At 38.9% G+C, this 15910-nt stretch overlaps 1 protein-coding gene across 1 annotated transcript; it reads right to left on the bottom strand.

The window, feature by feature from the left end:
• Positions 1-367: 367 nt before the first annotated feature.
• Positions 368-9205, bottom strand: LOC117424726 (tubulin beta-3 chain). The gene is made up of 4 exons (XM_034041395.3): positions 9019-9205; positions 3407-3515; positions 2606-2716; positions 368-1829 (listed from the first exon to the last, which is right to left on the bottom strand). The coding sequence occupies exons 1-4, from the start codon at positions 9073-9075 to the stop codon at positions 760-762; spliced, it is 1347 nt and encodes a 448-aa protein (XP_033897286.1). The 5' UTR covers positions 9076-9205; the 3' UTR covers positions 368-759.
• Between the last annotated feature and the right edge of the window lie 6705 nt (positions 9206-15910).

The raw sequence follows: 15910 nt of genomic DNA, 5'->3' as shown, positions 1-15910 counted from the left end.
TAAATCAATTTGTTGGTACAGAACAAGAAACTAGGGAGTGAAATATAATGTAATGTAATATAATGTAATCAAACACTAAAAAGAAAATCATTTAACATCCTAAATCAGATTAAAGATTAAAGATTAACAATGGTAAAGATTGGCCCTGGTATTACAGAAATAATGGAACGGTTCTTGTTTTACTGAATGTGAAAAAAATGTCAAGATTACATACCTACTATAAATAATGTTGCCCATGCATAAATAACTAAATGAATTTCTGACGCAGTTGGATCCTTACAAATAAATGAATATGAAAGGTCTGCTTTTGTCTATTTGATAATAAAGAAACTGCTAATTGAAAAAGTGAAACAGAAGACGTGCAAAACTCTTTTAACAGCAATACATTTATTAAATATTCCCCCCCAAAAATGGCAAAACTAGTAAAAAATAAAACATCAGGGCTTCATGTTATCAAAATAAAGGAATTGAGAGTTGCTAAAACTTGGTATCATTATGTTTGAGTGATGTTTCGTATTTTTCATTAGTAATAAATACTAAGGTGTGTTATTTTTTTTGTTTTGTTTTTGCAAGTTATAAACAATAAGAAGCAAGGATACAGAAGGATACAGACAGTGATCTAGAACTGACGCTAGCAGAGAAAGAGAGAGAGTAACAGCAGGGTATGAACACAGAAGGGGGAGGAGGGAAGTCTGGGTTTTCATGGAGATGATGGGAGGTTTTTAATTCTTGACCGTTTTTGTTTTGTATTTAAAATGTTCATTTTTGGGCTTCGGACTCTTCATCATCATCTTCATACATTTCGCCTTCCTCTTCGGCGGTGGCATCCTGGTACTGCTGGTACTCAGAAACCAGGTCGTTCATGTTGCTCTCGGCCTCAGTGAACTCCATCTCATCCATGCCCTCTCCGGTGTACCAATGCAGGAAAGCCTTGCGCCTGAACATAGCTGTGAACTGCTCTGAGATACGCTTGAACAGCTCCTGGATGGCCGTGCTGTTGCCGATAAAAGTGGAAGACATCTTGAGCCCTCTTGGTGGGATGTCGCAGACGGCCACCTTGACATTGTTGGGGATCCATTCCACAAAGTAGCTGCTGTTCTTGTTCTGGATAGCCAGCATCTGCTCATCCACCTCCTTCATGGACATGCGGCCACGGAAGACAGTAGCTACCGTCAAGTAACGGCCGTGGCGTGGGTCGCAGGCTGCCATCATGTTCTTGGCATCAAACATCTGCTGGGTGAGCTCTGGCACAGTGAGGGCACGGTACTGCTGGCTTCCACGGGCGGTCAGAGGAGCAAAGCCGGGCATGAAGAAATGCAGACGAGGGAAGGGTACCATGTTGACTGCCAGCTTGCGGAGATCAGCGTTCAACTGTCCGGGGAACCTCAGGGAAGTGGTCACACCACTCATGGTGGCAGACACCAGGTGGTTTAAGTCTCCGTACGTGGGGGTGGCTAGCTTCAGGGTCCTAAAGCAGATGTCGTAGAGGGCTTCATTGTCAATGCAGTAGGTCTCGTCTGTGTTCTCTACGAGCTGGTGGATGGACAGGGTGGCGTTGTATGGCTCCACCACTGTGTCTGACACCTTGGGGGAAGGCACTACACTGAAAGTGTTCATGATGCGGTCAGGGTACTCCTCCCGCACTTTGCTGATCAGGAGGGTGCCCATCCCAGAGCCAGTGCCCCCTCCCAGAGAGTGGGTGAGCTGGAAGCCTTGTAGACAGTCACAGTTCTCACACTCCTTCCTCACCACATCCAAGACTGAGTCCACCAGCTCAGCGCCTTCTGTGTAGTGGCCCTTGGCCCAATTGTTTCCTGCTCCACTTTGACCTGAAGGAATATAACATGTATATATATATATGAATGAAATGTCAGATAACATCATTCCTGCCTTGCTGTACCCTTCTTCTTACACAACATGTTGACTACACTTTAAGCATTCTGAATACATTAAATGTCACAGACATTTTTTTAAGATAAAGAACTTCAGATGCACTGAAGTCTCTGAGATTGAGAACTGAAGAAACAACATATTTACATATAGAAAATATCAGATAGATGATTCGAAAGTACTTTTAATTTGCCATCAATGAATATATAACTGCAGCTTTATTTTGGTTAAGAAATAAATCTAAGTTGTTTTTTTTTAATGTAGTAATTGCCAATTATTTTACTATTTTCTCCCAATTTGGCATATCCAATTATTTTTAGGCTCAGCTCACCACTACCACCCCCGCATTGACGAGGGTGTGGCGAAGACCAACACACGCTGTCCTCCGAAGCGTCTGTCGTCAGCCGACCATTTTTTTTTCACACTGCAGACTTACCGTGCAGCCACCTCAGAGCTACAGCGTCGGAGGACAACACAGCTCTGGTCAGCTTACAGGCAAGCCTGCAGGCGCCTGGCCAGACTACAGGGGTCGCTGGTGCGCGGTGAGCCGAGGACACCCTGGCCGACCTAAGCCCTCCCCCCCATTCCCTCCCCCCCACTCGGAGTGCCTTTACCAGATGCGCCACTCGGGAGCATAAATCTAAGTTTTTGTTCAAAGCAAATGCTGTGTTTAATTGTTGAGCTAAACAAGACGTTTGCAAGCAGCTGTGCTTACCGAAGATGAAGTTGTCTGGTCTGAAGAGATGACCGAAGGCCCCTGAGCGGACACTGTCCATGGTTCCAGGCTCCAGATCAACCAGGATGGCTCTGGGTACATATTTGTGAGCTGTGAGGGAAACAGGGTGATATTATCAATTAAAATTAGAAGCTGTCATGTACCAATACCATGACACCATTGCTTTTTGTTTATTCCCATTCATGTCTAAAACTAGCCAATTACAAAACTCTTGCAGACTGAGCTTACTGGTTGCCATCGTTCCGGCCTGTGTGGTTTTCACAATGTTTTTTTGGCTTCCTGGACTTGAAAAATCATGTGATATTGTGACCTTTCAACTCTGTTGACTCCATCTTGGTAAAGTATTGAAGCAGTTGCAGATGAAATGGCAAAATATTACAGGATTTCTGAAGTCTAGGAATTTAAAAAAAAAACATTGGAAAACAATACAAGCCTGTAAGCAATAGAACTCTGAAGTACTCAGAATGTATTCAAACATCATGAAACTTTAAAGGAAATGATATATACTCTGATTTTAGAGCCCATTGAGTTTTAGTTTTAGTACATTCAAAACATGTTGAAACTATATAAATTCAAATGTGTATGTTTTTTTATCAGATTTTTCTGTTTTGTTAGTAGCAGTTGGAGAGGTTTCAAGACATTAGGGAGTCTTCACAGCTAACACTATTTTTGAGTCATGTAAAATCAGCTCAATAGAATTGTTTTTCTATTGGATTTTTGTGATTGTGGATCACTGTGCGCAGCCATAAATTGAAGTAAATAAGTAAAGATGACTCGTACATGAGGCCTCATTGTAATAGACACTGATTCTCTCCAGCTGAAGATCAGAGTCTCCAACGTAGTTTCCAGTGGGGTCGATTCCATGTTCATCGCTGATCACCTCCCAGAACTGAAATGATGAAACATGAAAATCTGATAAGATCCATACAAATACAGTACACACCTAATACAGTGCTAACTGCTCCATGGCTGTATTTGTACCTTGTTCTGAAAGGCAATAAAATATGTTAGAAAACTACATGTTTACAAAACTAGATCGAAACAGGTCAGAAGATTCATTATTGGACAAGTGCAACTTAGTTGTTTCTTGCAGGTTTTATAACTTAAACAGGTTTAATTTTCTTTCAACAATAAGCTGCACATTTTGTATTGAAGCCTTTGACAAGCAGTAAAGTTTTAGTGAAGTATATTTTAATGCAATACATATAATACGTTTTTTTTATGCCTAAATGACTACAAAATGTCAGTCATTTTAAAAGCTCAAAACATACAAATAACAATTGTACATTCATGTAATTTCCTGAGCGTTGTACATTTTTGTAAGTGTCCATTAGAAATTGCTAAAAACATCTTTCGGATTTTGGAAGCTCTACACTAATCCTGTGGTGAGGCCTAGCGCTTAAACTGCCCTTTATGTCTTTATGCCATTTACTGTAGCAATTATTTTTCCACACAAACGCTGACTGCGCTCTCAACAATGGTTCTTTCCTGTGTCTCTCCCTGCTGTGATTTATTGGAGCAAAACTTGTCCAAGTTAGTTTGTGTGCCGCTCCAGTTCATAAAGCCATGGTGCTCTTTTGTGTTTCTGCAAAGAGAAACACTCTGGATGTAGATGTGAAATGAATGGAACTAGGGCACTGTCCATGACTAAGCCAGGCATTGCTGTCTCTAACCATTGCCAGGACCTGTGGGGCAGAAGCTCACTCCTAGTGTCTGGTTATTATTTTGCTGTTGTAGATTATTTTGTGTTCTGGAATTTATTTTCATTTTGACTCTGGTGAGTTATGCCAAAATATTTTAGATTCCAATCCTGTATAGCAGGTTTTAGGACCGAAAGTCCTATGAACAGTAAAGTGTGTGTAAATTAATCTATCAATATGGGTAGAACTTCAGAAAACAGAAACAATATCACCCCCCAGAGTCTGTGCACACAGATAGTCATTCCACGTCAACCAGTGGTCATCACCCGACCATCTCAAATAACACAAAGGTTTTACAAAATCTATATTGTATTCATATACAGTACTGTACAACCTGTGGTGGTTATTTTACATATTGTCGACATTTAACCTTACTCATTTCAATCACTGGGGAAGCAAGCAGACAACAAAGGCCTGTAGCAACAATGGAAACAAAGGTTCCCACACAGAGATCCATTAACTAACCACAGTGCTGCTCCCAGAGACTCCCAGTACATCTGCTTAGATGTGTCTAATCTTGATTACCACTTTCCTGTCAATAATATACTGTAGTTTTCTTATTGTAAGATTTAAAGTGGTATTTATTCATGTTGCCATAATTTAGGAATGTAACAGACACCCACTATATAATTCACGCCCCTTGTAAAATGTGCAAGTTATACTTCAAGAATTACACCATATCATATTGCAGCTGCTTGAACAGAGTTGAAAGGTCACATTAAACATGAATCAAAAATCACAGACATGTCAGATGTCAGACAGCAAGTCCTCCAACAAAGCACAAAGCTAATTAGATTCAATACTGAAGCAAAAGAACACAGAACCACTCGGAATTATTGCAATCCTAAAAATAGGGAAGAATATAAAAGGATATAAAACAAAAACATTACATAATATTAAGGCTTTGATTTTTTTCTGTCTGGGCATTATAAGGTTAAAATCGAAAGTAACTAACACGTGGGAAATTATGCAAGTCATCACAAACGGTATCACGTGGTGATAGTTGGAGAGTAGAACCACTAAAGGTAAAAAAAGGTCCTATAAAAAAAAGATAATAATAATAAAAAATAATTATATATATATATATATATACTGTATATATATATATATATATATATATATATATATATATACACACACACACACATTATACAATCAATCAAAAGTCATCTAATCTAATTGATGTGGAATTATTTCATTAAAATGTGCTGTCACTGGCAGTGGATGATGTTAAATTAGTAAGACCTACTGTCTGTCTGATCTAAGATCCCTAGTAGGCTCAACACAGACAATGTTATCTCCCTGACTCTCTCCCCCTCCCTCTCACCCAGCTTCAGTGCAGCTGCCTCCCCCTTATTCCCCCCTCCCCCCTTCTCTTCCACCTCACCCAGGGGGCCTCACAGGACAGGCTCCAACATGCTAATGGCCAGCTTTTCTCTCCTTTCACTTAGGCACAGATGTCTACCGGACATCTGAATTGATAATTAGCTGCTTTCTCTCTCAGCCCGTCTTTCAATTCTGCAGGTGCTCACCACAAACTGTGTGGCATTGATTTTCTCTCACCTAAATTAATTTCTTTTTCACATTGCTATTTTTCCTCCACCATGCCCCTCATTTTAATGTAAAAATGAAACAAATTGCAGAAACTTATCCCATTTTCCCCTCTGTGTCTGCCTAAAGAGGGGGGGGGGGGGGGGGGGGGGGGGGAGCGGGGTCAGCTGGTGAATTATTGATGTGACAGATGTTGGGTATACACTGATTTCAGTCTCTCACAGACAGCATGATGTCATTACATTATCTTAGCCCGTAGGGGGTTCAGGAAGAAGTTAATTTCAGGTACTACAGTAACCAATTTTTATTGTATATAAAGATACTGGACTATATCACAGTTTAATGGCTTGTGTTACAGTTGTAATGTAGTAATGCAACCTTTATGTCCGTTATATCTCTGTTTAATAATCCAGTTCAGCTTTTTAAAGCATTTGATTGATTTGTTACAACCTGAAATTACAGCCTGTCTCTTGGAACTAAACAATTATTCTAGGGTCTTAAACCAAATGTTTCCATTAGGATTCATAGGTATGAAGAAGTATTAACCTTTCCCTGGTTTCAAACTGCTTCAAGAATTCAAGCTCCCCGACTGAATTTAAGATAGCTTAAAATCAAAATGTGGGTGTTTGTGTACTGGTAATGCTCACACCCAATTAATCTAGTATGATAAAACAAGCTAATCAATTCAAGACCACAGAAAGCACAAAGGCCATATTTAGTTTAAAAACAAATCAGGTAGGTAAAAATAATAATTTGCATGAGATGCAAAGCAGTGTGGAGTAGTGGTTAGGGCTCTGGACTCTTGACCGGAGGGTTGTGGGTTCAATCCCCAGTGGGGGGACACTGCTGCTGTACCCTTGAGCAAGGTACTTTACCTAGATTGCTCCAGTAAAAACCCAACTGTATAAATGGGTAATTGTATGTAAAAATAAGGTGATATCTGTATAATGTGAAATAATGTATAATGTGATATCTTGTAACAACTGTAAGTCGCCCTGGATAAGGGTGTCTGCTAAGAAATAAATAATAATAATAATAATGCAGGTTACACTGCCTGGCTCATTTGAAAGGCTGGAAGATGGTTTGAATATTCAAATGCAAGCCCTGTCTAGCCTAGTCTCAGCCTAATGAGTGAGGGCCCTTCCGGATACAGCTCTCGTCTCAGCTACCATCCAGCAGCCATGATGACTCAGAGGACACATAATTCCTGGGCTCTGTGTCTATTCAATCAAGAGCCGTTTCTCACTGCTAAGTGTCTAGATTCAGCAATTATGTATTGATGAATACTCATGCGCTGCAATTGGCAGAGTAATTTAGCAATTTCCAATGCTTACATTATGAATGTATAATAGTGTGCCATGCATTTTTTTTACTGTAGTTTACCAATCCATTGTTCTTTACTATGCATGCCTGTGCTTCAATACAGCTGAGTAACAATGACACTGAGGAAGGTAAGGATGGCTCTAGAGTGCACTGCACAGTGTAGAACTATTTCAATTTCTCGGGCGTGTTGCATAGTGAATTCATATATCATATGTGTGTACACTGCCTACTAGTTTGATTCTCCTTAATCTTTTTTCCTTCCACCACAAAGCATGCCAATCTGAGACCCACATGCTAATGATGCCCTGACATTGACTGACAGGCAGCTGAGTGCAGAAAAAGGGGCCAGGTTCAAAGCTGCAAAAGGAAAGACCTTTATAAACTACCATAGAACAGCACACGCCAATAGGACAATGGGACAGTTGCTACTTTTCTAGCACTTTAGCAATGCTAGCTGAGGCGATACAGGAAAATGTAAACAATAGTATTGGAATGCATTTATAGTATGGGTGTATTCTCCTGAAGAAGCCCTAGTGAAACCCCAATATTGCCAGTAATGTTTGAGAAACTATTTGTATGTCAAAATAAGAAAATGTTACCCCTGTGGTATTGTTCCACCAATAATGCAAACCATTGTAGATGATCTGTCACTACCAATGCCACCAAGTACAGAACCAATGCATTGCCATTGAAGATGATTTGGTAAGGACTATGTCATGTTAATGGCCAAAACAATTGAGTTGAACTGTCTGTATATGTGTATTGTACTTGCAATTCCAACAAAGAACTGAGACTGAACTCAGAAACGAATTATATTACTACTGCTGCTTCAACTAATAATAATAATAATAATAATAATAATAATAATAATAATAATAATAATAATAATACTTTGTCGAGTTGGGTGGGGGCCCCCACAAAGAGAGGCCCAAAGCTATGGGGGGGTTGAGAAATCCTTATTCATCCATATGTAAGAGTTAGCAGAAATCGCACCTGTCTGCGGCCTGTGGCTGTGTGATGCGAATATATTTTGCAGTCTATGTTCCTCAGTGCTTTGTACTGCAGACGCGAAGAAATTCTGTACTGCAGAAATTCTGTCCCTTTGTTGGAATTCTGCAGTCTGAGGGTGTGGCACCGTTTTCAAAACCAGGAATTGAGCACTGGAAATTAAAATCTTTTCAGACATATTTCTGTTATTTACCTAAGCAACTGTAATGCCGTTTTAGTAATACTTATCATCCATTCTGAGTTTTTCTGTCTTTCACAGTTTTACTTTTCTGTATTTAGAAGTAATGTTTTCTAGTTTAGTGTTGTGCTCTTTCGGATAAGACAGTAAATTAACCCACCCCCTCCGCCCTCCCCGACTGTCTGCAGTGCGGGGCGTGGTCATAGAATGCTATACACGTCAGCTCAGCTGTAGCAAAATTGAAAATCAATCAGTCATATTCTGCATATGACAATCATTACAATCGTTAAAGTGATTGTTACAAATACACAGAAAAGGTAGCAGAAACTAATCCGTTAAACTATGCAATCATTTTGTACAATTCATTGGTACTACTAGCGATGCCTCAGCAGTTGAGCAGGTCATTTCCTAAAACAACGTTTCAAAGACTAAAATGTTCAGGTTGCAAAGTGTACATTGTTGTAATTACATTAAACAAATGCAATATTACACAGAATGAATTAAGAAAATATTGTATTTAGCTAGAAACTATTTTTTTCCGTCCAAGGGCATTCCAATGAATTCAAGCATTATCAATTTTAAAAAGAATATTCCTTTTTAAAATCATTTTATTTTATTGCATTTTATTTTACCTTAGCTCCAATCTGATTGCCACATTGGCCAGCCTGAATGTGAACAATTTCTCTCATTCTTCCCTCTGTTGTGATAGTGAGTCCTGTACAGATGCAGAGTGTGGGTGGGATGCGGTGGTCTGTTCCAGGCAGGCAGACAGGCAGGAGAAGACTGTGACAATACAGTCTGGGGGGGTTTATATTGCTCCTTGTGCTGCTGCACTGCCTCACAAAGAGAGATGCTAATTCAACGTGCCGCTGACGTAACTTTCCCCAGGAGAGGTGCAAGGCAATGCCCAATCAGGAATAGCAGAGAGAAACACTGCAACATCCCAGCGCCTAATCGCTTCTCATCTGCGACCAGTAAAACCAGCTGCATCAGCACCGAGGACGAGTCACCCGTCATGAGGTGGAATAGCAGAATTACTGTACAGGAAAACTCCTGGGAGACTGTAAATCCAGATCGTTTGTCATAAGCTGAAGTTTTCAAAATATACCCGTGTGCACTGCTCTAGATTTGTGTGGCTAGCGGTATTTTTCAGCACGAGAACAAAGAAAGACGGTCTAATTTTGCTTAGGCATTACGAAACATATTGCCGTTATTGCAGTTCAACTTTACTGCGCTTTAACACAAGTCCTGGAGGAAGCATTCAGCACGCTCAGCTGTTTCCAGTAATATAGTGAATAATGCCACGCCACACTTTTTCTTTGTACAAAGTAAACATTTGCATCATGACAATACAGTGGGTATGCCTAAATATCACAACCTGAACAAACACTGGGCAAGTAATTGGGGTATTTTTTTTAAGCTATTTTTTTTAATTTTTATTAGTATTTATTTATTTATTTTACAGATATGTAATAACGTTATTTTATGTAATACTATATATATATATATATATATATATATATATATATATATATATATATATATTCTAGTTTAATCTAGTTATATATATATATATATATATATATATATATATATATATATATATATATATATATATATATATATATATATATATAATCTTTTTTTTTTTTATTTTATTGTACATTGACACTAAATTGGGTCCAATCAAAAAGAAAAAAAAAATTGGAAGCAAATGTGGACTGATAAGACCATAACCAGAAAGCATGACAAGGCAAAAAAAAAAATACATTTCTGCCATTAGCAAAATGTTGTTACCCACATGGCTAAAGTGTGTACTTAATTGTGTAATGAATCATTTTAGTTTTCTACATTCTGTCAACACTCAGCAAGGTCTTTGTGTCTGAATCAGCACAATAAAGGCATTCTTTGTACATCACAAGAGCCTCAATTCCCATTTCAGCTGACTGCCTGCTTTTCACAATGTTTACATGTGAACTGCACAGATTTCAAAACTTCAAAAGCTTTTTGGAGCTGTCCCTATTTCAACAAAAAACTTGAACGATATCTTGAACCCTTGTCCCACAATCATCCTTTCAATATATTTTCTATGTTGTTTACTCCATTCTCCCTTTCAGCAGTTTATCCATGGATGTGCACTCTGCTTTATCAAAGCCTCCTTTCTGTTCAGTTTGTTTACCAGATGTATTTTTAGCTGAAGTTGTCAATATTTTCCTGCTGGTCACTGTGCTGTTCTATTCGGAAAATGTAAGCACACTCATTCTCAGTTCAAATAAAATGAAGTTAACTGATGGCTCAGGTTTTATTTATTCCAAACAGAATCTGTGTACCATTATTGTGCCCCAAACTGAAAGGTTTAACATATTAAATGTGGATTCACAGCAAAAAAAGAATTACAAAAGCTGCATGGAAGTTGTAGTTCATATAAACAGGCTGTTTTTTCAGAGCATGGTACAGCAGTATGGGGAAGCTGCTGCTTCATTGTTTAGCTACAGGGGCTTTGTAGCAGCCTAAAGGAATATTCATGGTTCATTGTAGACCCACCCAGGAGCTGTATCCAGAGAATTACTGTGCCAGGGCTGTCTTGCCGAGCCTAGTTGGGGGCAGGGAGGAAACAATGACAACGCAACTCACTGTTTTCAACCTTAGTGTTTCTAAAAGGTATTATTGGAGATTTCAGAGCATGACTGCAACAATACTGGTTATATATTCAATACGAATGGTAATACTGAGTATGTCACGAATGTTATTCAGTGAGGGATTGTCTGTTGTCCACTGGATCACAATCAGAATAAGAGGATTCATCTCATAGGACTGTCCCGGTGAGCAGAAAATACATGTTGCATTTAAATTGCAGAACCGTTTGAGGAGTAAAGAATTTTCAGATGTTCACTCCATTCTAGAATTGTGAGACACTTATAAGCAGATGTTACCAAATATAAATCTGCTAGGGAGGTCAGCATTATTAATGTCATACATTTAAGATGACTGGCTATCCTGATAACCTGACTGAGACCTCATCACCATCTGGTAGTAATATCCCTGCGCACCAAAAAGGAGAACAAAGGAACTATTTTCCCCCATGTAGAAATACTGTGAATGAAGATGGCCATGTCTTCACTAACATATAACTGCAATAATACCCCCTCAACAGGAATTACCAGAGATCATGGGTGGGTAGATTACAAGAGATTACCAACCTCTGGCTCAGTTGTGTTAAACTCTCCATTATCTTTGGTAATTCCCACTGTGTCAGGTGTTAGTGCCTGACTATAATATTACTAATTATTTCTTTAGGAATATTACAAGGTGATATAAATGCAAAAATGAATTTCTAAACAACTTGACCCTCCTGAACCTTTCCAGAATGGTTTAAATTCTCAATTTGCATGGAAAATTCATGCAAAGAATGCATAGATCTAAGAAGTTTTGAAATCAATTAAATATTGGGTTAAGCAGCTATCAGGAGCAAATGAATTTTGTTAGATAGTTATGACTGAGAAAATACCAAACTACATAAAGAGCAGGACGAGGTAAATCAGTCCATGAGGATACATTTTCTATCCTCTAGATAATTTTGTCTGACATTGTTATATTATCAAGCCTGTTTGAATTAGTAACTGTTAATGAAAACGTTTTGTGATTGGTCAAAACTGTCTCTATTGTTGTGCACATCAATCAAAATAGGTGCCAGTCGGTGCCCTCTCTGTAAATCTCTCTCTGTAAATCTACTCTGTTCTTATTGTCACGATTAGTGTGCATTTTGGATGTGCTCATTTTACTTGAATAACTTGTCATGCCATTTGAACGTGAGAGAATTGATTGAAAAGTTTCAAAGTGATTTCAGTGCTTTTCCATTTGACAGATGGGGTGAGTAGGGACATCTGCACTGCACCCGAGGGTAACTCTCTGATCCTCTTAGGATAGTCTGTGTTGAAGGAGGGCGTGTACTTGGGTAACTTGAAAAAAAACTGGAGTTGCTTTAAGCTTAATAGTGAAACTGTAAAAACTATTTAAAGATAAGTAAGATTCCTCAGAAAACAGATACATCGCAGGTAAAGTCACGTGCCAGTTTCTGCTACCTTGACAATATGGAAACTATAAGTCTGAATTTACAAGTTTCAAAGTAGGCTCAGTACTTTTGTATTTGACAGATGGGTTCAATAGGGACACCTGTACTACACCTGAGGGGCAGTTCTCAGATATCATTTTAATAGTTACTGTTTCAAATGAGCAATGACTGCATGTATTTTGTTAACTGATCTAATCCACTGTTTTCTTTTTGGTGTGCAACATTTCTGCTGTTTTGATTTCATTACATGCAACATATATTGCTCACCAACAGGTGTTGGGTTAAGAAGTCAAGGAGCCTTTAAGTACTGATATGTATTTATTTATTTATTTTAAAAAATGGAATTTATTTTTAAAAAAGACATTTCCCCTTGTTCTTATTGACCACAGCTTTTAATTAAATATTAAATAGGTACAGCACTTATATAAAAGGCTATTTTTTCGCAATGGGATAAAGTGGCTAACTTTAACCATGCGATAAAAAGTCATCTTACGCTGGTTAATACTGCAAGCATCAGATAAATATTGTCTTCCAGTGGCCTTCAGTTTAGTAACAAGCTGCATGCCATTTTGAATTGGTAGTGTTCAATGACATACATATTTATTACTGTTAGAACACAGTGACTATTTAGCTTATAGAAAGTTATGTTGGTGCATGGCGTAAAGTAAATAGCTGACAAAAAAACTGGTGTTATAAGCACTCACTTATCTATCTGTCATCCTGTTTTATGTAATGGGAATGTTTTTCATGGCCTTACAACATGCAAGGATAAGGCCTCCCTCTGGTGGTGTCTTTGTGGCATTGCTACATATGCATAGGCCTGGATTTATTTTGGGGGCTGTTTATTGCAGTGTGATTTATAGGTCACTCACTTGTCCATTAACTCATCCTCGTAAAAAAAACAAAACAAAAAAACAAAAAAAAAAAAAAAAAAACAAAAAAAACATTATGTAGTTCACTGATTTCACTATGTGGTCTCCTGTAAGGTTTAAAAGTAGTTTCAAAATTACCTTATGCCCCAGGCCCTCTGTCATGCTGGTAGCTTTTTAGGGTGCCAGATTAACACTGTGGCCAGCAGATTTCTTCTGTTACTGCAACAAAATTATGTTTTGAAATCATTTCCTTAAATATTATGTTTAGTCTAGGAGAGCCACAGTCCTAATGCCTGCCTTGTATAGTTTTGGATATAGATTCCATTACAGCGATCTGGGACTACTGTATCCTGACCACTGTCTTCAGGGAGAGACAACTAAAAAACTACTCATAAAACAGTAAATGCTTTGGATACAAATAATTAGCCAGTTCCTGAGTATAAAAAGGGTCCCCAGGTCTCTAATGCCCATGGAAGTGTATTCCATTACTGGTTGAAAAACAGTAATATTAACCTAGAAAGGGGAGCAACCAGCAAGCCTTGCTTGGAGGACCAAAGAGAGAGGGTGGGTTCATAAGGTACCAGAAGGTCAAATACAGTGCCTTGCGAAAGTATTCGGCCCCCTTGAACTTTGCGACCTTTTGCCACATTTCAGGCTTCAAACATAAAGATATGAAACTGTAATTTTTTGTGAAGAATCAACAACAAGTGGGACACAATCATGAAGTGGAACGGAATTTATTGGATATTTCAAACTTTTTTAACAAATAAAAAACTGAACAATTGGGCGTGCAAAATTATTCAGCCCCCTTAAGTTAATACTTTGTAGCGCCACCTTTTGCTGCGATTACAGCTGTAAGTCGCTTGGGGTATGTCTCTATCAGTTTTGCACATCGAGAGACTGAAATTTTTGCCCATTCCTCCTTGCAAAACAGCTCGAGCTCAGTGAGGTTGGATGGAGAGCATTTGTGAACAGCAGTTTTCAGTTCTTTCCACAGATTCTCGATTGGATTCAGGTCTGGACTTTGACTTGGCCATTCTAACACCTGGATATGTTTATTTGTGAACCATTCCATTGTAGATTTTGCTTTATGTTTTGGATCATTGTCTTGTTGGAAGACAAATCTCCGTCCCAGTCTCAGGTCTTTTGCAGACTCCATCAGGTTTTCTTCCAGAATGGTCCTGTATTTGGCTCCATCCATCTTCCCATCAATTTTAACCATCTTCCCTGTCCCTGCTGAAGAAAAGCAGGCCCAAACCATGATGCTGCCACCACCATGTTTGACAGTGGGGATGGTGTGTTCAGGGTGATGAGCTGTGTTGCTTTTACGCCAAACATAACGTTTTGCATTGTTGCCAAAAAGTTTGATTTTGGTTTCATCTGACCAGAGCATCTTCTTCCACATGTTTGGTGTGTCTCCCAGGTGGCTTGTGGCAAACTGTAAACGACACTTTTTATGGATATCTTTAAGAAATGGCTTTCTTCTTGCCACTCTTCCATAAAGGCCAGATTTGTGCAGTATACGACTGATTGTTGTCCTATGGACAGAGTCTCCCACCTCAGCTGTAGATCTCTGCAGTTCATCCAGAGTTCATCATGGGCCGCTTGGCTGCATCTCTGATCAGTCTTCTCCTTGTATGAGCTGAAAGTTTAGAGGGACGGCCAGGTCTTGGTAGATTTGCAGTGGTCTGATACTCCTTCCATTTCAATATTATCGCTTGCACAGTGCTCCTTGGGATGTTTAAATCTTGGGAAATCTTTTTGTATCCAAATCCGTCTTTAAACTTCTCCACAACAGTATCTCGGACCTGCCTGGTGTGTTCCTTGTTCTTCATGATGCTCTCTGCGCTTTAAACGGACCTCTGAGACTATCACAGTGCAGGTGCATTTATACAGAGACTTGATTACACACAGGTGGATTCTATTTATCATCATTAGTCATTTAGGTCAACATTGGATCATTCAGAGATCCTCACTGAACTTCTGGAGAGAGTTTGCTGCACTGAAAGTAAAGGGGCTGAATAATCTTGCACGCCCAATTTTTCAGTTTTTTATTTGTTAAAAAAGTTTGAAATATCCAATAAATTTCGTTCCACTTCATGATTGTGTCCCACTTGTTGTTGATTCTTCACAAAAAATTACAGTTTCATATCTTTATGTTTGAAGCCTGAAATGTGGCAAAAGGTCGCAAAGTTCAAGGGGGCCGAATACTTTCGCAAGGCACTGTATATACAAGGGGGTGGCACCAAACGGTTGAAGACTAAATAATCATTTTAAAATCTATGTGAAATGTTATGTGGTGCAAATGCAAGATCGGGGTTACTCAGCTGCATTTTGGAAATGGTGCAATCTGGCTGAGGAAGTATATGGAAGACCAGTATCGAGGGCAGAGCAATAGTCATTACACTATGGTATACTAGTGCATACATCAGTGTTTTAATATCAGAAACGATAAGGCAGCTTTGAACTCTAGCTACGTTATGTAAATAATAAAAAGCTGCTTTTGTTTTATTTGACGCCACCCAAAGGAAGCATATTGATGCTAAATACAACTGGACCTTGTATAGACCCCCACACACC

The sequence above is a fragment of the Acipenser ruthenus genome, chromosome 19, assembly GCF_902713425.1.
Source record: "Acipenser ruthenus chromosome 19, fAciRut3.2 maternal haplotype, whole genome shotgun sequence".
NCBI lineage: Eukaryota > Metazoa > Chordata > Actinopteri > Acipenseriformes > Acipenseridae > Acipenser > Acipenser ruthenus.
Note: the sequence above shows the minus strand (reverse complement) of the source record. Positions and strands in the feature narration are given on the sequence as shown.

Excerpts from the sequence above, each read along its gene's own strand:
- LOC117424726 (XM_034041395.3), bottom strand. The coding sequence starts at position 9,075 with ATGAGAGAAATTGTTCACATTCAGGCTGGCCAATGTGGCAATCAGATT. Across the intron at positions 2,717-3,406 it reads CTATTACAATGAGGCCTCAT|CTCACAAATATGTACCCAGA; the intron begins GTACGAGTCATC and ends TTTCCCTCACAG. Across the intron at positions 1,830-2,605 it reads ACCAGACAACTTCATCTTCG|GTCAAAGTGGAGCAGGAAAC; the intron begins GTAAGCACAGCT and ends ATATTCCTTCAG.